Here is a 25116-nt window from a genome sequence, read left to right as displayed (position 1 = left end):
TCAATCTCATCAATTTGGTATCTAATACTTAGAGTTTCGACATCTTCTCGGAAAGTTTCCTCAAACAGCTGATACTTCTCTTTCAGATATTTTTTTCTCTAACTCTAGTCCATAATTGCTTCTTATCTGATGTAGTTTGTTACTACAGTGCCTTCATGGTTAGTTTTACACAATAAGTATAATTCTATGAAATTAAAAACTAACGTTCACTCTGCCTCAATAAAACAGCGTGCTATTCTGGCGCTCGTGTAGCTTTGCTAGGTCAACAGATGCGATTGACCTAGCAACTACATTCGCTTCAGTTCTGTCGAAAAGGGTGCCTGTTACAAAAACGTGCATCACTAGATTAATATATGATAAACTCGAATCGGTGACCACATTGTCGATCTCAACTTTGTGAGCGGGCATGTAGACACTGCACAGTGGTTCCAAAGAGCAAAAAAGGGGGTTTTTAGATGGCGTGGAAAATATTGACTTTCGTAATGTGGTTTTTTTGAGAAAGTTCCTTTGAATAGATCTACCCTTCTTTCCGTTTTATCGGATTGATGATTAATTCTTTTAATAGTGAGTTATGAAATTTATTTTCTTCAATAATTCAGATAGGCAAATACTTACTTCAGCAAAGTAGTAAAGAAACTCGTTACAGCTGTTACGGCATTTAATTACCAAGGGACAGGTAGGTGAAGTATATTTTTCAATATTAAGAGCCATAGTACTCAAGGGAGAGCAAGGAGTTGAAGGGAGAATGTTTAGAAAAGCGTAGAAGGATCATATATGCAAGCTTAGAGTTCACCGTCTACGACATTTTCGGACAAGCGTAAAGTAACTTGTTACTTCATGCGCTCGGTTCTGTCGAAAAGGGTGTCAAGTCAGTGAAACTTTTTAGATTATCTATAAATGAAGAAACATCAATATAACGTTACTTTTGCAGTCTTAAGAGTACGCTGAAATTTTTAACTGATTTATAAAAGAAGCGAAGAAAGACCATGTTACCACGTGTGTAAAAGGTGAGGCTGCTACATGTTAATTTTAAAAATACACTCGAATCAATTTAAGGCAGTTTTTCAAAGTGTTTATTCGTTTCGTGGTTTTGTGAATCAACGAACAAATTTGAAATGGTTTTTACATGGTACGTATTCCCTGTGTAAAAAGCAAGTTTGACATATTTAGTCGATTTTTTGTAAATATTCAATCGGATAAGTAGGAAAACATTCTAGGATTTAGCCCGCAAACTTCCTATACTTGGACATAGCAATGCGTATTATCCTCGCATGGCCTACGCCCAATTGGACAAGGTGTAAGCTGGGCAAAACAAAATAAATTGATAGTCTCTACAGATGCGTGGGAGTTAAAATGAATAAACAACTGAAACGAATTAAAAATGTGAATTTAAAATTGAATATGATTATAATTTTTGAAAACAAACTTTTTTATTTAACGCAATTTAGCACCAACGTGGTTGGCGTTAATTTTATCCGGATTTAATGACCCTCTCGAGTAGAAAACACAATTTACACAACATCTACCCGTGACGGTGCCAATTGTGTTAATTTAGCGACACTAATTAGAACGATGGGTCAAATGAATATAGTATTCACAATCAACAATTTCACGCATGATTTGCGTTACTCCAAACAGCGAACCGCGATCAAAATAATACTTGGGTCACTTTTGCGACAAACCCGTCAACCATCATCGAGAGCTAGCGCGACAATGCGAAAAGAGTATCCCACCCGCCCTCACTTCTTCTAACGAGCATTTTAATTTACGTTCTTTTCTTGTCCTTTCTTTTCTGTTCATTTTTTCATGCAACCATTGCCCGTCCCGGTGGGTCAACGTGCAACAGATCGAGGCATTCCGTGCCCTTGAGGACGACGAGGGACATCCGTTGACCCATAATTTCCGACCGATTCAACCACTCGGCGATAGGGTGGTACTGTACAACACGGACGAAATAGTGAAGGATGTGGACCTGACGGACGAAATTCCCCCCGAAGAGATGGACCAGAATTCCTTGGAGCAGCAGCAGGAGAAGAGCAATAGGCCGGTGAAGGGTAAGAAACCGCATCCGGACAGTGGGGCGGGATCGATCGGTGCAAGCTGGACGGTGCTGCTGCTGCTGGTGCTGGCTGTTAGCTTCGGCGTTGTTGGTAGTCCGAAGTAAGAACTGAGTTACTACTCCTCGCTAGAAACTCTAAACGCTACTGTAAATAGCTATTGTAGGTTCTAAATTATTGATTGACATTAGTGGTAGAGATTAAAGTATTGAAAGTTAAACAGGCACAAAAAGGTGTGTTAAAGGTCAGTATTTTGAGACGATTTCAGTTCAGATTCGAGATATTCATCTAATGATAAATGATAAGACAAAACAGTATAAAATCTTCATTGCAGTTTCATTAGATCATCTTTGTAGCATTATTAGACCAAATTGTATTGAAATTCACAACATTTAATTTTTAAGCATGCAAGTTATTGAACAATATAGTAGGTATGACCAAACCAAATATAGAAGGTTAAATGAATAACCACTGTTTTTAGAGATGATTGTAGAAGAGATTAGCATAACAACTGTTTCAATGTTATATCACTATCCCTTACTAGTTATGGAATTTGTCATCTCATTGACGCTAGCCCCAATGGAACGAAAATACGATTGGTATTTTTGAGCAAGCCCCTAGTCTTGCATGATATTTGGCTTAGCAAGCCAACACAAGCAGTACTATATTTCCTTTTTGTGGAGAATTATCGCTTCTTTCAAATTACTCTGGAGCGAGTGACCGAATTACATTATTACGCAGGTGAATATGGATTATATCCAAAATAATTTCAATAACTGTACAAATTACAAGCATTTTACCCGAATTCTATCTTTCTATCTTTAGAATGAGTCTGTGTTTTGATGATAATAAAGGTAGGCACGTAGCTAGAGAGGGGGGAGGGGTAGGGGGCTAACCCCCGAAATGTTTTGAAAATAAATTTCAAAAAAATTATTATCAGCGACTTTAGCTTGTAGCATTTTGGTTTGAGATAAAGTTAGAAGATTGCTGTTTCCAACAACCAAAATCAATGGTCACGAGATTCAGTGTAGTTTATGCTTCTGTTCTAGCCGGTGTGAAGCGAACGACAAATAAAGTTACTTTTATATTGTGATCCTTGTCAGAAAAACAAAGGAAACTTCTACTATACTATGCCCTAGTAATCTGTCGAGATGAGTGAGTCGCAGAAGCAAGAAGTGGTGCACCGACCAAATACAGTGATTAGTGGTGATTCGCATAAGACCGAGTATTTGTGATGAGGAACATTTTCTGAAGGTGAAAATGGAGGCTATACTTACGATAGCCACCTTTATTGAGTTCTACCACCTCAGGTATTCTGCGCTCATTGTGTTCAACAAATTCATTTTGGATGATTTAAAGCCATTAAATTTTTATGGTTGTGTGTGACAATGCTGTAATTAAGATCTTCATATAAATGGACGGTGAGAGAATCAATGTTCGGTTACAAGATCGGATACCGCTTACTTGCAGATACATGTCACATATGGGAGAAATGCAGTACAAAACATAATACCATAGTACAATTACACATAGTATTCATTGCACATATCAAAGGCAAACTACCCGAGCAAATACTCATGGGTTCAAACACCACATAGCCCCTTGAAAAGACCTTAAACATGGTCCATTCCAAAATTTCCGACCATCAAGACACCATAAAATGGTCTCAATGACCCATAAATACACCAACATATGGTATTTCATGTAGGATCTACCGGACCATGGTAATGGTTTTTTCATGGGTTGAGCCCATTTCAAACACCCATGTCAAGCCCCAGGGGCATGGGGGTTGTATGGGCTTTCCGTTTGCTCAGGTAGTACGTTTTTGAATTGTACCCAATTTGAATTACTATATTAGGTCTGTGCACTCTGTACTCTTAGTATAAATACTAGATATCACATTCAAGCGCACTAGACGAAAAAATATTTCAATTTACTGAGAACGATATAACTGAGGCGACAGTTTTTGCTTTCGCGTCATTTTAACGCATCATCATTTTCATTGGCACTTAATTTCAGTTTCATGCGAGGAATTCGTTCCGTTCATGCGAGTTCGCAACATTGTTGCGACTAAAATGTTGCGACTGGGTGAATCTATTAGTTCAATAATTTCGATTTTATGTCTTCAGTATATAGTAGTCTCACGATCTGTTTTTTATTCGTTTTGGACTAAAATGAGAGATGATCAGAAATCACGGAGGAGGAAAAAAGAATCAGCTAATCTAAGAAGCCTCACGAGCCCTCTTCTATCTCTTCTATGCACTCAGAACGAGTACTTTCGGAATTTCGCTCTGATCCCTTTTCAATTCGGTTGGAAAAAAACGGCATTTTCGTAAAACACAATACGTCTTCGTTATCCGCACAATATTCAACGGTAGGTGGAACAACGTTGATTGAAATTGTTTCCTAAATTTTGGTAAAACAAACCTGTAATCAAATAGCATTACAGCTTTCTTCAAGAAATCATGCATCTCTTCCAATCTTGATGATGATTGTAAAAAAAGCTTGAGCTAATTAAAAACGAACCAATTATTGTTTGAATTGACTTAGAAAGTGTAACGAAAACTGCCGCTGAGAAAAAAATTCGCAAAAGATTCACAGAAATCGGATAAATTACAATAATTTAAAAATATATAAATCTGAAAGAAAGTCTCTTCGGCACCGGAGAAGCAAGTGCGATGTGTTTTCTTTGATTTGTCGGAAGCAAGTGTAATGCTGAAATTATTTAGCTCACCCATATTTATAGTTTCGAGTAATTCTAGTGGTTCATTAATGTTACATTCAGTGCTTCGAAATTTCAAAATCAGTTACCTATTTCTGCTTATCGAAACTGATATTCAAGTTCAACACCTCAGTCATTCAACTTTCCAACTGACTGAAATTTAATGCAGAATCGAATGTTTGAGGGCAGAGGAAATATAAATTCCGTCACCAACCAAAGTATTCATGAATCCATGAATTTCGAAATGAAACCTGTAAGCTTCGTGTGCTCAAATATAATATCTTAATCTAGGTAAATACAGCTATCAGTAGTATTTTTTGTACACCCTTTACATGGCAACAAACAAAATTACTGGTCTGTCATAGTTTCAAGGATCTAGTAGAAGAATTGCCTAGAAAAATAAGCCTGTCTAATGATATAAAAAGTATCAATTTCATAAAAGAATAGGATCTGCGAAAAATTTGAATACTTAAATAGATAAATAATTAATTGTTCTCACTTGTCTGAAAATAAGTCTTTAATGTATCCATCATTTAAATTGAAAATTATTATAAATTTGAGTTGAATAGGAGTTGAACCGTTTCTGCGCATCTACAAATCGCCTGCCTAATCAGAAGATTTGGAGCGTGTTTCGACATTCTCTTGTATTTGTATTTGTATTTAAATAATTGAGTCTTAATGAACTACGCTAAAAAGAAATGACCTAAAGTGACATGCGCGGAACTAATGACGAAGTCATTAGCAGATGTCGTTATAATCGTTGAAGCGACGGGTCATTTCTAATATCGGTTGTTGGCAGCATAGTTAGTGTTGTGCATTTCAGAGTGCAGCAGTGTTCGAGAACAAAGGACACGGGTTAGTGCGTAGAGGTTAATTTGTGATAGAAGATCGAGAACATCATATTCAGCCATACGAAGCGTAGACACGAAGGTAGTTTACGACGTGAGTCTACGATCTTCTAAAGTGTGTAGTTCTAATAATCGACAACGATCTTCGTATGGTTCAAGTTTAGCGGATCGTTCCAAGGCAATTGACGTAACGCATATCATATGAATCTGCGCTGGACAGCCTCACTTCGTTGGCTTCAAGTTGTATGATGGGAGCACCCACGTTTGCAAATTTCAACGGTGAAAATGGTAGCTTATAAATTAATAATAAAAACCAAATTCAAAAGAAAGAATTCGTCGATGTACAATACCATTTCTTGCATCAGACAACATATTGTCTATTGCCTTAGTTCTGGAACTGTTTTCACTAAAATTAAACCATTTATGCAACAAGTTTTGAGCCCCTCCCGAAACAAAATCCTGGCTACGGGCCTGAATAAAGTGTAAATTCTTCAACTATAGCTTGGTAGCCGAACGTTGTTTGCGGTTTGCTTTTTTCGGCAGTGCAGATTTGATTACTATAGCACTAAATATAAGGGTTTACTCTAAAGAGACTAGAATAACAAGTGGACGCCATCTTAATTCAGTGAAAACAATTCAACTAGCAACCAAGCTACGGTTTACAAGCAACACTGCAAATGTGCTAGCCTCACAAAACTTGTTTGTTGTTATTCTGTTTATTTCTTTTAGCCAAAATAAAAATCTACCGCGACCTCTGGAATCTGAGTTTCTCGACCAGCTAAAACATGGTTTTATCTAGAATGAAATTATTTCGCAGCAGCAAAACTATATTAGAAAAGAACAATTGCGATTTTTTATTGCAAGCGGATCCACACCAAAGAGAGGCGCGGTTGAAATTTTGTACGCGTGTTCCTGTCTTGTGAGTTTGTAGAAAACAAAAGAGCTTTGCTTTGTTTTGCTGATTCAGAACAATAACGGAACGACTTTCATTTTAAATGTTTGCATCATTTGATATTCGTAACCCTCATGCTGAATTTCGTTCTCCCATCAAATCACGCCATTTTCTCGTTAGCGATTCTAAACACGATGGTATTGTAACAAATTTGGTTTGAGGATGTAGCTTTTATCTGTAAAACATTTAGTAATTTTAATGGATTGTATAACAATACTTCCAAAAAAGCAATACCACATAATGCTACACATTTACGATTGACAACTCTCTTGTTCGTTTGGAATGACATTGACAGTTGATTTGGAATTTCAAACGAAACATGGCGTCTCTTTGTTATTCTAGTCTCTTTGGTTTACTCCATGGCCTCTCGACAAACATATGATTACGGCTTAAGAGCCAACTGTCAAAATTCTCTTTGAATGGAACTTCCGGACAAACCGTTACTGGCTAAAAACAGTTCATAGCAGTTAATGAAAGAGAAAACTTTTCTCTTTTGTTTGTCCGGAATTTCCTTTCAAAGAGAATTTTGATAGTTTGTCGCTGTTGTGCTATCTTATGACCAACGCCATTTTGAGGTGAACTAAGTTAGATAAGCCATGTTACTGAATTTTAAAATATCTACAATGTGGTGTTTTCAGAATTTTTAAATTCTACTGAGTTACTGAGATACAGTGAAACACGATTTTGACAAGTGTCAATTTCTCGAGTGATTGAAACAAAATTGACTACAATTCTAGTTTGTAAGCTCGCCATAAGCCAAAAAGCTTATAGCAAGCCAACAGATGTCTCTGGTGACATATGTAATTCCTGTGCAGATCAACCACAATCATTTTCTAGGTTGTCTTGGGATGAAAACTTTTCCTACCATAGTTTTTTTTATCCAGCTTTTTACGTGCCATAATGGAGGTCTAAATTGTTCTGTTCGTAATACGTTTAATGGCGCTTTTTTGACAATAATCGTTTACGTCAACTTGTGATATTAAGTCATCCTACGTTAGTCCAATGCGTTGGATGTTTATTCAATGAACGCCCGACATCTTCAACTGGGCGTTGCTGTTAAGCTGGCGTAAACGATTATTGTCAAAAAGGGCCATTAAACGTATTACGAACAGAACAATTTAGACCTCCATTATGGCACGTAAAAAGCTGGGTTGTTGGCTTGTGTTTACAAGATTATTGAACAAATCTACTTTTGAGATTTCCACTAGTTTTGGAAAGTATGCCTAAGTGTAATGATGGATTATGCAAGAAGAATTTTTTTTCGTCCAGTCGCCTGCCAACAATAATATTGTTTGATATATTGCTCACTTCCCACCAAACTGGATCCGCACTTTCAAAGTGCGAGTGATCTCAAAAATGCGAGCTGTCAAAATACATGTACTTCTAGTGATAGAGATGGGACTTTCATAGACAGACCAGTCGAACTAACCAGTCTATATGAAGAATTTAAAAGAAGAATGGTAAGTGAGCAGTGCAGTTAGAATCTTGCTTTTAGTGCCACATATCTCTAAATTGTTGATGAAACCAACTTTTATTTATTGATTTTCCCGAATAAACGAGGAAAATTATGAAAACTTTGTGTTCCAGTACCATCATTTTGTAACCTGTTATTGCTGCTACCGTATGGAAAAGTATAATATTGGGCATAGTGATCTATAACGCATAATATTACGAATCAGTTATGATTTTTTTTATATGAAATCTTCTGCATGCGAGCGACTTTTGTTTACATTTTCAGCAAAAACTGTCAATATAGTCGCAATACATTTTCGCATAAATCGAGAGATTACTACAGAAAAGATAGAAGCATCGATTGCCTTTTCCGTAAAGCGTCTAACGTTCATAAATTTAAAGATATTAACACTCAAACTTTAAAAAACGTTTTTCTCTAAAAGTGCTAAATGGCGTTTGTCATAAGATAGCACAACAGTGACGAGCTGGCTTTTAAGCCGTCAGGTCCGTGCGCAAGGGGGGGGGGGGGGCTGGGTGTTCAATTACAATGAATTACTTTTAAAAATTTATTAACTGATTTATTAATATTAGATAGATAGATAGATAGATAGATAGATAGATAGAGAGAGAGAGAGAGAGAGAGAGAGAGAGAGAGAGAGAGAGAGAGAGAGAGAGAGAGAGAGAGGGGGGGAGAGAGAGAGGGAGAGGGAGAGAGAGAGACTACTGGGCCTTTACAGCGAATAGTAGAACTATTGATGTCCGATTTTTTCAATTAATCGATTAGTAGCTAATCGATTATTTTTTACATCGCTATTAACCGCAATCGATTAAAACCAAGAAATAATCGATTAATCGAAGTAATCGATTAGTTTATAAGTTTTTTTGAGAGCAGTAACAGAAATCACAAATCGTCCATCTCAATCTGATTATGATGATCGTTCACTTCGGTTTATAGTTAAATTTCGGCGAATGGCTAATGCTGGCTTCACAATCTTCTACCCAGGGCCGTCTTTAGACTACTCGGGGCACTTGGGCACTATTGAGCTAAGGGTCGCTTTAATTCAACAGGTATAAACAGCTGTCGAGAATGAGTATGATCCAAAACTGATTCCCTGCATCAATGAACCACTTCTACCTCATGACATGCTGAGCAGTGGCGGATCCAGAGGGGGGGTCCGGACCCCCCCCCCCCCCCCGCAATTTTTTAACTTCATGAGAAATTTTTAAAGTAGTTTCTATTTTAAATTCATTCTACATTCTAAAACATTCCAAATCAGATTCGTTCACCAAAGCTGATTTTAATTAAATGAGGGTATTACATATTTCTTATTTTACAATGAACATTTCAAAATCGAAATTTCGGACCCCCTCCGAAATTTTTTTCTGGATCCGCTCCTGATGCTGAGATACTCTTTCATATTTGAGCGAAATCAGTCAACCGTGTCGAACATATTTAACAAAATATAAAGTGGGATTCAAAATATATGGAGAACAAAGACTATTCCAGATTGTCACAAACTGATGTCCAAATATCGTCGAAAAAGAAAGATAATCTGAGTGTATCTTAAAAAGTTACTTGTTTTCCTGGATGGTAGTAGCAAACGGCCTAACACACTATTTGCGGCGGTGGGAGTTCAAACTCAGGTGAGCCGCGTACAGTGTAGCTGACCTACCAACGCTATAGTCTTCCCAGATGGTGTAATCTGACCACCCAACCAGTATTCCACTTTGCTTACAGATGGCCGAATTTTATATAATAATAACAAAATCCCTATTCAATAAACTGTTGTGTCGAAGACAGCCATAACATGAGCGCTATTCGATATTAGAAGAGGTCCTTAGTTGTCGCGTATAGTTTGTTTAAAATTACTTTTAAAGCGAAAAATAAAAATTACTCGAATCCATCAGTATGATCGGTATCATTCCCTTCAATGCCAGTAATGTAAAAAAGTCGGAATATAAGAGATGCCGAGTGTTCATAAACGGAAGTTTTGAATTAAGCTGAAAACTGAATGTTAAAAAAAACTGAATTTTAAAATTAAATATATTTTATTTCAGCACTGCAAGAATATTCTGCTTGTGTGAAGCATACTTTGAATATTTATAAAAATATTTACGCTACCAAATAGCCGAGGTTCTTCAAATATCCTCAAAATGCACGCACATTTGTCATGACCTCTTTAGTTATATCTAGGGTAAAGCTAGGGTAGATACGTAGAAACACTTTCACAAGAGCTCTATTTAACTTCTTTTTTGGGATTTCACGAACGTTTTTTTAGTACGGCAGAGTGTAGTACAAATATAACATTATTGGTTCTGTACCAGTCTAAGACTGACCGAGCAGAGTGAAACATGCCAAATCCGGCCAAAAACTGTCGAGTCTTCGTACGTTTAGACGCTTCAAGGTGAATTTGTCCGTTGAAAGACCAAGATGCGATTGAAAAATGAATATTTTGCTACATCCGCAGTTCGCTTGCCAAGCAAGGTTTTTGGTTGGTTGGCTAAGGTTCGGAGACTTTCAAACTTTGTATACGTGGTGTACCAAACGTTGCACTGTTATTAAAAATAAATTAAAACTTGAATGGAAATGTTGGATTGACGTTTGAATTGGTTCAATAGTGATGCAATGCTTCGTTTCTTGCCGCTCTGATGCTCACGATCACACAGGATACGGTGCAATGCGTGATTTCGAGCTGCTACTGATCTGAGTGAAGCAATTTTTTGAAATATAATCTTTAGAATGATTTTATATTCGTGCTAAGTGTGGGCCCCCAAAATCCCGGGGCCCCTGGCCTTGACCCAGCCTGCCCATGCATAAAGACGGAATTGCTTCTACCAAGTTTAATTTAAAGGGCCCTTTATCAGAATTCAAAGAACTTCTCATGGATCTAGTGTCTGTTGGAGAGACGCATATAGTGTACCTAAACCTCTCCTTCTCTTCAGACCGTTTGCGGCCGGTATTGTTTTAAGCCTTCTCTTGCTTGAACTCATGACAACCTAAGAGTATTTATAGAGCGAATCCGGCACGAATGACAACGTTCAATTCGTAATTCCGCGATTGATCTAATCTTTCCAACTGATCTGTTCAAATTATTCAAAGATATGATCGTGAATGTAAGACTTCCAAAAACGTAAGTTAATGGTGTTTCAACACCCCCTAGACATGAATTTCAAAGTTACAATTGGCAGCATAATATATTGTTGCTCTTAGACCTATGAATTTAAATGTTAATGAGTATTTTAGGTTAAGTTGTAGTCTGAAGGCGCTTGTCGCCAAGATGAAATAAATAAATTAAATAAATTAAAATTAAAATTTTAACGCATTAAAAAAATTAATCGACCAATAATCCACGCTAACTAATCGATTATCCGATAATCGTAAAATTCGTTAATCGATTAAAAATTAATCGATTAGTTCGATTAATCGAGAACTACTCGGACATCCCTAAGTAGAATCACTTTCGCTTATCGTAAAGATCAAGGAAAGAGCTATCTAAAAGTTGTAGAAGCTATTAAAGTTTAAGTTGTGTTTGAGTTCATGAAATAATTAAAGTTATACAAAAGGTGGAATAAATAGGAAATCATACGGAAGGATCCAGACCCAGCAATTTTTGCCCAGCAGCCATTGGAGGGGCTTATTGTCCGCGATCAGGGATTTCCCACAGGGTCCACGGCGTAGCCTCAATCAGCGAAAAGCCATTGAACGAGGCGATCATCTCAACGAGAAACCCAGGGTTGTATACCGTTCCCCAGAAAGACATTGCCCAGAATGCCCAATTCCCCAGAAAAGTTAATGCTCTTAATCATTATTTGTGGTGAAGCCTTAGGTTTGCGCATTACCTAATTCAAGGAACTGATGCGGTATAAATCTGCTGACGACATGCCGCCGAATGTGGCTGCCCCTCGCAAGCAAGCCTGTTATCCACTCGTATAACTGGTTTACTCGATCATAGGGATTGGTTTCTTCTTTCAATCATGAGCAGTTTTTTCATTTTGTATTCCAAATAACTCTTGCACGCAAATGTGTGATGATTTCGTCTGGCCGATTTATTCAAACATAGGTGTTAATTTCTTCTTCTGATCTTTCCTTGAATCTATAATAAAATCGAAATGAATGCTCATTTTGACAAACGGTTTGGTGTGTTTTTGGTGCATTTCTCGACAAGCATATGACAGCACAGTTCACAGCATTTAATGATAGAGAAAACTTTTCTCTTCTGTTTACTGCTAACATCTGTGGTTGGAGAGTAACGGTTTGTCCAGAATTTCCGCTAAAAGTGAATTTTGACAGTTGGCTTTAACGCCGTCGAGATGTATGTTTCTCTTGCATTGGAAATGTTTCGTACGCAAATGTACGATCTACACGAAATACATTCGAAAGTATTTTCATACCTTATGCCAAATGGTACTTATGCCACAGCCGTTAGCGGTTATTTTGAACATATTTTTAGTTGGGACAGTCATCGCATTTACGATTATAATCCATATGTGGCGCCACTGATATATGCCCAAGTATACGGTATAGACCACTAGTAAAAAAAAGTTCCTGGGTCTGAGGGTTAACTAATTTGTAAATGATTGGTTAGAACCATGTAGTGTTTGGCGGATCGATATTTTTAAGGAATTAATCATAGTGTTATGTCTGTTTGTCTTTGCTGCACGACTGTTAGGTCAAATGGCCAACTACCACATAATGTCTTATGTCAGACGATGTTGTGCCAAAAGACTTTATGCCGAACAGGATAGTCTTACTCAAAAGACAATTCTTCAAGTGTAAGCTGGGCAGACGTAAAGAGTCATTTTCATGAAGATTCAATGAACTGCTCATGTTTGAAAGAAGGAATAAATTCCTATGTTTGAGTAAATCGGGTTAGCGAATGGCTTACTTGTGAGGAGCCACCGCTTTTTGCAGCTCATCCTCAGCAACTTCACATCACATCACTTCAATTACTCCAATAATGCACAAAGTTTTAGTTTCACCACATAACCTTACTTACATTAGACTGTTCCATTCTTTTGAATCCTAGGAAGGGGCGCTACCGCTTCCTATAATTGTTGCCCAATGTCTCTTTATACACACCTGTATTAGATTCTGCAATTTGTTCTACACGTTTCCTGGACAATTGGGGAAAACGCTTCGGTATTTTATTTTGTGTGAAATGTGCACGAATCGAAAGAGAAGAATTTCGTTTGATGGAAGTGGGAACGAGTACAGTCGTGATTCGTTGGTTGGGCCACAACCTATGTCCAACTAACGAATATAATCCGTTAGTTGGGCCGACTGACAGACGTCCAAAACTATCCAAAGGAGACGTTAGTAGTGTAAATCTATGATTATTTTCAGTTTGATTGTCACGCTGATTGTGACACAGGATTATGGCATTAAGATGCTTTTTAGTTGGACAATGGTCCAACTAGCAGAGGTTCAATCAAAAAGCGGTCCAGTTCAAAAATGACCAACCAGCGAATCACAACTGTAATAAGTTAAAAAGATCAAATCAATAAAAAATAAGCTTTTCTGGGTAATGACTTTCTGGGAAATGATGCATTCTGGGGGATGGAATTGTGGGAAATGACTTTCTGCCAGGGCCGGCGGAAAGCGTGGGTAGTATGGGTAGTACTACCCACTCGAAAATAACCGAGTGGGTAATTACCCACTCGGAATATTAAGCCATTTCAAAAAATTTAGATGCGCAACGCATGTATCTCGCACTACACACATTTGAAAACATCGATGTACCACAATTCCATTTGCATAAACGAACGTGATTTAATGTGAATGTAATGTAAGCGTGTGCATTGCGAAAAGGGAAAAAAATCCTTACTAATGGACCCCTCACCCTATGCTTTCTACCCACTCGGGCGTAAAGTGTTTCGCCGCCCCTGCTTTCTGGGTAATATGTTATCCAGGGGGATGGTATTCTGGGGATGGAATTCTGGGGAATGGCTTTCTGGGGAACGATTTTCGGGGGAATAGTATACAATCGAAACCGAGAGTTACCTCGACGGTTTGCGAAAACCCCACGAACGCGTGGTAGCACCGCGAGGAGAAACCCCAGAAAGCGAGAAGTCGCCCAACACGCGGGACCAGCCTGGCCCGAGTAACCCACCTTTGGGTGCAGCAACGACGAGTTCGTTGTCCACGCATAACCGTCCACGAGTCAACAGTCCACGAGTTTACCACCCACGAGTCCACCGTTTCCAACCGCGAGTTCGTAACCGCCGGCTGGCCGCTACACACACAAACACGATTGTAAGTAGCTTGTAAGAATAAAAGTGTAAAAGTGAAGACCGTTCATTTGATCATTTGATTGGTGTCCAAATCCGTGAGCCGACCTTGATCCTCCGAACCTTAAGCTCGTGCTAGCCAGCAAAAGAAACCTTTGGAGTCCACCCCAGTCATCGGTCCCCATCGCTCTGACCAGGGACTAGGGGCAATTAAGTAGCGGGTCCTTCTGATCCGCTAAGTAGCACTACTCCGACAGAGAGTTCCCCGGCAAGAGAAGTTCTCCCGAAACCGAACCAATCAGCTAGGTGCCGAGGTCAGTTCGGCGATTCCGGTGAAGCAGGGCGTCCGGTTCACAGGTGCCCCGATGACCCGCGACTGGTGGTGTCTCGTCGCGGTCTACTCAGTCTAGTCCACAGCGGTGAATCTAGCTGACGCTGACGGAGAGTTCCCTTGCGAAAAATAGTTCTCCCAATACCGATTCTTCTTTGGTTTTCGCTATTTTTCTATCGGAACAACCGGAAGGGTGCCGTGGTCGGTCTGGCGATTACGGATGGAGCGTGACGTCCGGTTTGCTGGCGTTTCGACGACTCATACTCGGTGCTCTGTTGCAGTCTATTCGACTAATCCTCGGCGGTGGATCTAGCTTATTCCTGCGGAGAGTTCCCTGGCGGTGATTGCTCTCCCGAAACTGTTGCTCGATGTTCATCACGCCGTTACCGCTGTAAGGCGGTCATGATCTACAACATAACTCTGTTTACTGCGTTTCACGTCTTTACGTCGCTTGTCATTCTGTAGGCTGAGAAAGCACTCTTGAGCACTGTCGAGAGGAGCGAAGAGGAGATCGATACTGCGCTGTGGTCACGATAGATATGAAGAATGCATTTAATAGCGCCAGCTGGGAAGCCTCCGCTGCACAGAATGAGGGTTCCCGACCATCAATGCCAGATCCTGAAGACCTACTACCAGAGCAGAGTGCTGCTGTACGAGACAACCGAAGGGCAGAACTCAGTGCGAGTCAAAGCGTGCGTTCCTCAGGGCTCCATTCTCGGTCCAACTCTTTGGAACGGGATGTACGATGGGGTCTTAACTTTGTGGTCGCCCAGGAAAATCGTGTGTTTCGTGGATGACGTCTGACTCACGGTGATGAGTGAGACATTTGAAGAAGTAGATGTGTCGCTGACGGAGACAATAGACGCGATCGAGAGCTGGATGAACGGGGTCAAGCTTCGAATAGCTCACCACAAGACGAAAGGGTTGTTGGTCAGCATCTGCAAAGCGGTTCAGCGGGTGCAAATCGATAAGGATCAGGCCACACGTCGGTGTGGTCCGAGAAGCAGCACGAGATGTCTGCTATCTACTGTTTCGTCATCGATACTTTGATATGGGATTCCTGCGCATAGTGCTGCGCTGAAAACCAAGTGGAGCCGCTGAACAGCTGAACAGGACATTCCGGCTGTGGGCCGTACTAGTTGCAAGTGCTTACAGAACAATATCGTCGGAGGCAGTATGTGTTATCTTCGGGACGATCCCCATCTGCATAACTCTGGCTGAGGACGTGGAATGCTACCAGCGGAGAAATACACGTAATGCAAGGAGACTGGTCCGAGCGGTTTCGTTGGCTATGTGGCAACAGGAGTTGGACAACGCGGATAAAGGGTGGATAGGAAGCATTGAGAGGTGAACTTGCATTTGACGCATTTTTTACTTGGGTACTTTCGGAAGTGTCTGCATGGGTTTGAACATGCTTCGAAACACTGGAACACGTGGTCTTCGAATGCCCTAGGTTCGAAGAAGCTCATAGGAGTATACCTGGCGTGACAGTCGATAATATCGTCGAAGAGATGTGCCACGACGAGCTGGTGTATCTGGGCGCTGTCAACAGAACGGTTACGAATATACTCTTCGAGCTGTAGAGGAAGTCGTAACAAAGTTGGCTAGAATGTCGCTGTGAAATTCCACCGCCAGGGAGCTCCGACGGTTTAGACTAGGTCCACCGCTGGGAACCAGTTGAGTAGTACGCAGCTCATCGGGGCGCCAGAAAACCGGACGTCAGGCTTCACCATAGTCGCCGGATCAACATCGACATTCTGCCGGGTAGCTTGTGAGTAGCGTAGATCTACCGCCGGGGATTGGACCGAGTAGACCGCGTCAAATAGATAGTCGTGATTAGTTGGCACCAGTGAATCGGAAGCTACGCTCCAACCGATCTCGCTGGATGGACTTCAGCATCTACTGGCTGGCCCGTTGAGTAGACTAGGTCCACCGCTAGCGACTAGATCGGGACGAAGCGGGGAGCTAAATAGCTTAGGGAAACGAACATCGGTATCGGGAGGAATCTACTGCTCGGTTTCAGGAGAACCTCTCTCACCGGGAAATTCTCTGCCGGAGTAGGCTAGATCCATCGTCAGGGAATAGACCAAGTAGTTCACGAACAAGATTTAAATAAAGTCGGCAGTTGAATGGCTCATCGGGGAAGTGGGACAAAATGTAATGGGATGGGAACCAAAGGGCATAAAGGAGCTGCGGTGATAAATGGCCCCGGCCAAAGAGCTCACGAAGTTGCGGTGCTAAAACCAAAGAAGAATCGGTACCGGGAAAATTTCCTGCGTCGGGGAACTCTCTGTCGGCATAAGCTAGATTCACCACACCACAGGTTGCGCTTCACCTGAATCGTCGAACTGACCTCGACACCTGGTTGGTTGGCGCGGTTTCGGGAGAACTCTCGCTGGGGAATTCTCCGTCGGAGTAGGCAAGCTCCATCGTCGCGGACTAGACCGAGTAGTTCGCGAACGAATCGGGAACTCAACAAGTGGCGATGAATGGTACGAGAAGGGAGTTGCGGTGATGAAGGACACAAGGGAGCCTAAGGGCTAATCTGTACTGTGCCGTCCAGATTGTCTTCGTATGCGGAGAGCACTAAGTCTCGATCCACAGCTAGCTTTCCGAGGTGTCGAGGAGCGGTGCTGTAACCCTACTGTAGGCACTAACTACTAAGTACTGGAGTTAGAGTGGGTGCTAGGCGCACAAATACATCTCCCGAAGTAATGCCGTAAGATAGTACCGGGGAGAAATGTGGGCAAGAGCAGTGATTTTGGCTGGTCGGGTGGCAGCCCAAACCCGTTCCCTGAGACGTTAGGTTTTTGTACATTTTTTCCTGCATTCTCTGGGTTTTTTTTGAAAGTTTTTCTGTTCTCTAAAAAACACCACTTTGGGCATTTGAGCGCTGAGTTTTGAATATATGAACGGCTTGAATGTTAGATATTGAACTGTTTTAGTGAACTAAAAATATGTACGAACAGCTCCTTTTGTTACTTTTTAAGACGATCGAGATTTCGTGATATATTACAAGAAAAAATATGTACAAGTTTAAGGCATTGTTCGTGACAAGAGGAACATTCTCTGTAAAGAGTTTGAATACAGATTTCCCGAAGCAAACATGTGAAAAACGCTTTTTGTGCTTTAAGAAAATTTAGCATTTACTTACATTTTCATATAAGTCGTTTACAATTCTTTTTCGGAAATGATCAAATGCAGGTTCAAGAAGAAAATAAACACACACTATCACTCATCCATCTTATCATTTTATTTAGGTTTGTACGAGATCTACGAGTTCCATTCCACACAGGAAACGACATCACAAAAGATTTTGATTGAGTTTACTCTAGACACGCACCGGTCACTTTCATCACTGTTTGTCCAGCTTCCGCAGTATTGTACCGGAGATCGTCACAATTTCACCCAACGTTTGATCTACAAACTCCACTCGTTTCGGTCGAGTCTGTAAGAAAAGATTTGTCCCCAGCAACGATTGGGTGCAATTAGTTAATTAGCGAAGCGACCGTTTAAGCTTATCCACGCAACCAAACCGACCGAGCCGCTACTGAAGACTACTAGTACTAGTTGCAATCTCAGCGGATGGCTGTCGTGGATTAGAATCAAACGACTATCAACCGGGTTTGATACATACCGCCAATTTGTCGCCGTCGAAGCTGGACCTCTCAAATTTCACCGACTTCTGCTCAAGATTGTTTTGCTTCTCAGTGGCAACACAAAGCTCGCCTTCACTGTCCCACCAGTCGTCTTTAGTTTCGACCACGCATGATTGACTACTAGGAGCCTTTGGCTGATCAACAATCTGGAGACCGTAGTATTTACAGTCATCGATCAGTGCCACTGCTTCATTTTCCTGATACTGCAAAACGTGACCGATCCATTCGAGTGGAACGGTCAGCACTTTGCTGTTAAAGGCTATCGAGAAACGAAGGAGTAACTGGCGGCGTATCTCCGGGAGTTTTACTGCAACAATTGCTGCCTCCAATGGGGGCAGTTTCCTGACGCCTATAAGAACTCTGTAGAAGTTTCCTCGGAGGTATTCAATGTTCATGGACAGTTGATGGATTAGATGTTTTTTCAGATCTATTCGTAAAGTTATTCCTCTATTAATAGACTCCGTGTTTCCTAAATTAAGCATCAAATACAATCCTTCCATTTCAATGCGTCCCCGATCGTCGTAGACGCTGGATTGTTCATCTAAGTCGTCGTAACAGCGAAGTACTTTTTTCACACATTCCTGCAAATGAGACTGACAGATTTTTGGATCGAACTCATTTACAGGAGCTTCACACAGATGATAGGCACTGTAAGCTAGGAAACGAGTGGTTGCTGCCAGTGTGTGCAAAGTATTGTCTGCACTAAGATTCTGCATGACTACTTCCTGACGAACGGCTCGTAGGCGGTCGAAAATGAAGTCGTATTTAAAACTGTACGGTCGGCGTTCGTCCTGAAAAATTCTTTGATTCGAACCGGTTTGCTATTTTATTATAATTTGTTAAACATTCAAATTACAACTTATTCAAAAGAAGCATGTTTACTTACTTTGTTAAAAGGTATGTCACGGTTTTCTTAAGCGCTTTAGCCGTTCGAATTTCCCAGTGCTTCGGTTGCTTCACACCAGCAGCTGATCGGGAAAATTCCTTTACCATCCGAAACGGATCTGGTTCGGTTTTGCTGTCCGGTCGAAGCTCGTAGAAGTGAAGCAGTTTCTCTTTGGTGCGGCTAAAAATATTGAATCAGTGTTAGTTCGATGCTGGGAATGGATAGCAATTAAGTTACAGGTCAATCTCCGATTTTGGACACATCGCATCACAGCTTCCGCGAAGGAATGTTTCCATTGCGACGTTATTTGATGAATTAACTAGAAAATCTTTTAGTATTTCTGGCGGAAATTTGTTTTAGTTTCAAGCTTACTGTGATGACATTTCGGACAGCTGATTTTTGTTAATGTAGACGAGTGGTGAACTTATGCATGAAATATTGACGGAGAGTACCGTAAAAGTTTATTTTGATAGTTTCAAAGTCCTAATCATATGTTACGTCTTAGAAGACTTCTAAGACGTAACATATGATTAGGACTTTGAAACTTAGTATATCTTTTTGCAAGCCTTTTGGTTTGGATCTCAATCTCAAAATGTTAATCAGATAAAAATCTGGAATAATGACATTTATGCTCTAAACAAAATTCCAATACATATAGGATGCTATTCTGACTATCATATACAAATGCTAAAGGTGACAATGGATGTATGACCTTATACCTACATACATTGTCTATCAGTTTATAATAAACTAAATTAAATTTGTGGCGGCGCACAGTGGCCGGAGGCTGGCCAAAACCTCAAAAATTTATTTTTGAAATATTAATATTTTATATTTTTCCTAAACTTCACATGTATTGAATGATGTATATTCGAAATTTTATGATCATTGGATAAGAACACAATTTTTAACACGAGTTTAAACGTACCAAAGTCCGGATTTTTTAATGATTTTCATTTCCGAAACCACCATTGCTCTGTTCACTTCAAATGCATCTTGCTCTTTTGATTTTGGTTCGATTTTAGCACAACTAGTTTCATTGTGTAGAGGAACTAAAAGACTTGGTTAGTGAGTAAAATACATTTGGTAAATTTGCTTGAAACTGTGACTTTTTAGTTTAAATATGTTTAAGGTGGTCAGATCAAATATACTTTTTTCACTAATGTATTCTGTACAAATTTCGGAATCATTTCGGAACGGGCACATAGTATACATTCTATGTGAAATTACCTCTACTTTTCGAATATCATGGTCTCGTTCTGCGCCTAGGTGCGCAAAAAGGTTTAAGGAGATTTTGAAGCTTTGTTGCTGATATGGAGATACATGGTGTTTTGTGTAAAATAGTTAGACAATCTACAGTAAACCAACACGTTCAACAATGGTTTTTAAGTAGTGCTCTTCATGTTTTATGATATTGTTGACATTGGTGAACAGTAACGGAAAATCTATCATGAAAACGGGATCATAGTTATAAGAAAGGTTCAATGACACTGTATGGAAAAATGCATTTAATATTTTACGACTTTTGACATCAAGAATGAGCTCAGCACCTCAAAATTAGCTTAAATTGTGATTTTCAGCCAAATTAGGTAACAATTGAGGTTTTGTCCGACTTTTGTTTGAAGAGCCACCACTGTGCGGCGTTCGCGCGAAAAAAGTTATTGGAGCGTTTACATGTTATTCCTAGTTTCATCATTTTGCCGATTGCTAGAGACATCTATGATTTCAACGCGCAATTATTAGCAAGGAAAAGCAAAGGGCCGAATGAAAAGAGATCATAATTACTAGAGGGCGAAAAGCGCTAATGGCTTGAAACATTTACTGGTCGAACCTTTGTTTCGTGACAATTCAGAAGGCATTCACGGTAGTGAACATAGCAAAATTCGGGTTGGTTTTACTCTAAGAAACTTTTTTGTAGAACGAACTAGAGGTCATTAAGGGAATGGAAAATATGACCAACCAATAGGGATCTTTAGGGGTGTGCGGGTTAAGGCATATTCTGATGCAGTACCGTGAGTTAATATCTCAGTCCTTTTTCAATTTTTTGGCCCGAAACTATTGAAAAAAACATTTTTAGTTTGTTTCCTTTTAGGACAATAACACATCCAAACCCATGCGACTTGCACGACCCTATAGGTTGCCTTATCAGATCTACCATAGTTTGCAGATGAAACTTGGGATGGCAGGTTGCTAGCGGATTGACAAAGTACCAGATCATGCTGTGTGGGGTGCTGTCCCGGTTAACAATGAGGCGAACGAGATATTTGCAGATACGTCATTTAGTAGGACAACTGTCAGTTTGCTGGTTGAGTTTAATTTGGTTTTTTTAAATTTAAAAATCATAAAGGAATAATTAAGGTTTAAGAATGATATGAGTGTACTCGTAAGGACACCCGCTACCAAAACATATGAAAAACTGGCACAATTTTTCCAAATTAAAGATCCCTATTGTCGAAAAATGAAAACTCGAAACGAACAGTTAAATCGATTCGGTACAGGGAATAAATGGATATAAGCCTGCGCTGACGTGTTTATCTGAGAGATGACATAGAGCACATTCGATCCACAAATTTCGATCTTCGTTCCCCCAGAAAGCTGGTTGTTTGAATAGGATCGTTATAAAGCTACCAGCAACGCGAGTTTAGGCTTGTCTGCGACAAAAATAAAAGCTCATGAAATGAAATTCCACCAAAAAATTAAATATTTGTCACAGGTATGGACATATGTCTATTCTTTTTAAAAATACATAATTGATTTCACAGTCACAGTCTTTCAAAGTCGTCCAACACTCGATTGCCAACAGCTACAAATAAAAGAAATGCAAAAAACAATCTTAAGAACGAGCAAGTGGAATCGATAGCGAGATAATCATTCAAAATGCTATCGTTTGTATGAGCTGTGCAAAACTACATTAACCATAACTGTCGAGCAGAATAGTACAATTGTATGTATCGCCCTTGCATTTGCATATTTGTAAAATATATGTTCGTAAAACACCTTGCGTGTAGACAGGATATAGCAATACTACCCCACTATTCATTTTAAGAAAATGAAAATTGCCAAGAAAGGTCCGGTTCGCGATGACATTTACTTTTTCTAACTTTGTACCTCCCGTCCCAGGTTTTTCTATACTGCTTGTGTGGTGCAACACTAATACGCGGACAACACTGCCAGTAACGTCTGTTGTAGTTCCCCAATATATCCTACTTCGTATGCATATCCTCGACACGTTACCGTACCGTTAGTTGCATACACATTCATACATCACCGATAATCGTCTCTTTCTGCATCTGGCTGTCAACGAGGTAAGACCTATATAGTGCTATGCGTTGGGTGATTCCTTAGTTCCAGAATATTCACATTGGCGATCCTGCCAGGCTGCTGAGTTGTCAGCAGTAACTCGAATAATTTCTTATAATTTTTAATAGTGGGCACTCTGGAATCACCCATCGCATAGAAGAAACTCTGGTAATGGAAAGTGGTTTGTGAAGTGAAAAATATCTCAGGCAGAAGAAAAGAAGATGGCCGCCGAGCCATTTTATTCTAATTCATTCGTTTGAAGTGTTAATATAGTAGGCAATGCATAACAATTTCCGGTACTGTAGTGCTTACAACACTCACCGTTAGTAATTCATTAGAGTAGCCTTCGATTATTTCACTCTGTTACAACCACGATCGGAATGTTCAATTCTGTCTTCTTATTGCATCTCTTCGGATGTGATCCTTGTTGGTTATGGATAACATTTGCAGTAGCGGACCGCATAAATCTAGCTAGGATGCTAATCGAGCGAACTGCATTTTAGAAGTTTGGCTGCGTAATTGTCCAGTTGTATATCGGATGGACATGTTTTACGTTTTCGGTAGCGGTTCTGGATGACCGCGCAATTCTGGCTTGGAAGCGGTTCGGGATGACCGCGTAAATACATTTTTGATAGCGGCTCGGGATGCCCGCTAGATTCGATTTTGGTAGCGGACCAAGATGGCCGCAACAGAAAATTGGTAGCGGATCGGGATGACCGCGTGAAGCAACTCTAGCATTGGGTTCACATTATTCCGATACTCGGGATAAATTTACTCATTCTAAAATAACGACCACCGTGGAGCTGAATGATTGTACTCCATTCAATCCGGTTCTTCGATAAAAGAAAATATTCTTGAATGGGTTTTTATGAGGATAAGGTAAAATAACGAGATTTTATATCTCTCTAAACTTTTACAGGCTTAAAATACGCGAGGTTTAAAACAACTTACAAGATAATGGCAAGCGACGGAAAGTACGTTCGAGCACCTGAATCTGAAAGTGATTCGGAAGACTGCGATGTAACTCACGATGTACGGAATGAAGCAAATTTCGATTTCGGTACAGGTGGCAGTAATACAAGCTCATCTGTGACAAGCTTAGAGGATTCTGTCGCAGGAATCGACACAGACCTAGAAAAAGCAACGAACGACCCTAAAGGTGACAACAGTACAGCAGCCCCGCGAGGCGAAAATCTGGAATACATACGAAGAATGGAGAAAATGGAGAAAATGCTGAATCAGTTAGTGGAACAGTTAAATCCAAGACAGGTTCGTGGTTGTAATTCGGCACAGTACGAGGACGATCGTAGCTGGAACAACGCGGGTGATTTCACAGTAGCATCTACAAGCACCGGAATTATGCGCTGGGAAAATATTCAGCCTTTTCCAAATGAAGTTCCCGCAAACCAAATGTGGGAACAGTGGAACCGTTTTATTGATCGTTTCGAAATCGTTGCATCGATCTCTAACCTTAACGATCCAGTGAAGCGTTCCCAAATACTGTTCCTCTCATCGGGAGAGAAATTGCAAGGGATAACCAGAGCCGCCAGGCTTCGTCCAAGCTTGAAAGATCCAAAGTGCTATGAAATTTTTGTGAAAAACATTGAAGCATACCTTCAGTCGATGGTGGACATTAGAGTGACAGAAAAAAATGACCCCCATCGGCCCACCCCTGAGTCGATTCCTAGTCCCACCAGGAGTGTCTGCTCCAAATTTGAGCCAAATCGAACAAGTCTAGCTACCGGACCAACGTGCTTGAAGTTTGTATGGGATTTTTCGACAATTTACATGGAGAAAACCCTCTTGCTCACATTTTCGCCGCTAGGTGGCACTGTATACATCAGATTATCACCAAAGGTGAAACTTAAGAAGATAATTTTATTATCTACAACTTTGTTGAAGACTGCAAAGCGATGCGACTCCAACAGGTAAAGTTATTAAACTTTTAACGAAGTGATGTCTGAGTCAGTTTTGCATGGGGCCTAGCAGTGCATAGTAGTGTATCAGTACTAGGTTCTAACAAACTAAACATTTTTATGGAATAATGGTTAGATTTAGCTGAATAGTATGTTCGGAAGAATTGTAGTACATAATACGAGTTATGTTTTGGTTAGAAAATTGCAGTTCCACATCTGGCCGCATAGATGGCGCCAACACTAACTTTTCAACGAAGAGAGATAGAAATTAGGTGTCTTCTACAAAGTTGTAGAACAAGAAAATTGCAGTAATTCTTCCAAACATCTCGATATTCTATCTCTCTCCGTTGTAAAGTTAGTGTTGGCGCCATCTATGCGGTCACAGATTGAACTAATATTTTCTAACCAAAACATAACTCGTATTATGTACTGCAATTCTTCCGAACATACTATTCAGCTAACTCTAACCATTAATCCACAAAAATGTTTAGTTTGTTTGAACCTTGTACTGATACACTATCATGCACTGCTAGGCCCCATGCAAAACTGACTCATACATCACTTCGTTAAAAGTTTAATAACTTTTCCTATTGGAGTCGCATCGCTTTGCAGTCTTCAACAAAGTTGTAGATAATTAAATTATCTTCTTAAGTTTCACTTTTGGTGATAATCTGATGTATACAGTGCCACCTAGCGGTGAAAATGTGAGCAAGAGGGTTTTCTCCATGTAAATTGTCGAAAAATCCCATACAAACTTCAAGCACG

General features: G+C 40.1%; 3 protein-coding genes across 5 annotated transcripts in view; 1 reads left to right on the top strand and 2 right to left on the bottom strand.

The window, feature by feature from the left end:
• LOC131689663 (carbonic anhydrase 7) overlaps nt 1-2559 on the top strand; it is a 104474-nt gene extending 101915 nt beyond the window's left edge. For all 3 annotated transcript variants that reach the window (XM_058974909.1, XM_058974908.1, XM_058974907.1), the window contains exon 7: nt 1847-2559. In XM_058974909.1, coding sequence (XP_058830892.1) covers nt 1847-2164 — 318 coding nt within the window. In that variant the 3' untranslated portion in view covers nt 2165-2559. The remainder of the gene's footprint in view (nt 1-1846) is intronic.
• The window catches only part of LOC131689659 (opsin, ultraviolet-sensitive), a 470582-nt gene extending 452783 nt beyond the window's left edge, over nt 1-17799 (bottom strand). Inside the window, exon 1 of the mRNA XM_058974900.1 lies at nt 17745-17799. The gene's annotated coding sequence lies outside the window, so the exon portion shown is untranslated. The remainder of the gene's footprint in view (nt 1-17744) is intronic.
• A 22-nt stretch (nt 17800-17821) lies between these two features.
• LOC131689661 (germinal-center associated nuclear protein) lies at nt 17822-19531 on the bottom strand. The gene is made up of 4 exons (XM_058974905.1): nt 19373-19531; nt 19136-19315; nt 18228-19050; nt 17822-18038 (listed from the first exon to the last, which is right to left on the bottom strand). The coding sequence occupies exons 1-4, from the start codon at nt 19429-19431 to the stop codon at nt 17946-17948; spliced, it is 1155 nt and encodes a 384-aa protein (XP_058830888.1). The 5' UTR covers nt 19432-19531; the 3' UTR covers nt 17822-17945.
• Between the last annotated feature and the right edge of the window lie 5585 nt (nt 19532-25116).

The sequence above is a fragment of the Topomyia yanbarensis genome, chromosome 3 (assembly GCF_030247195.1).
Source record: "Topomyia yanbarensis strain Yona2022 chromosome 3, ASM3024719v1, whole genome shotgun sequence".
Classification (NCBI taxonomy): Eukaryota; Metazoa; Arthropoda; class Insecta; order Diptera; family Culicidae; genus Topomyia; species Topomyia yanbarensis.
The sequence above is the reverse complement of the archived record's forward strand: the minus strand, read 5'-3'. Positions and strand labels throughout refer to the sequence as shown.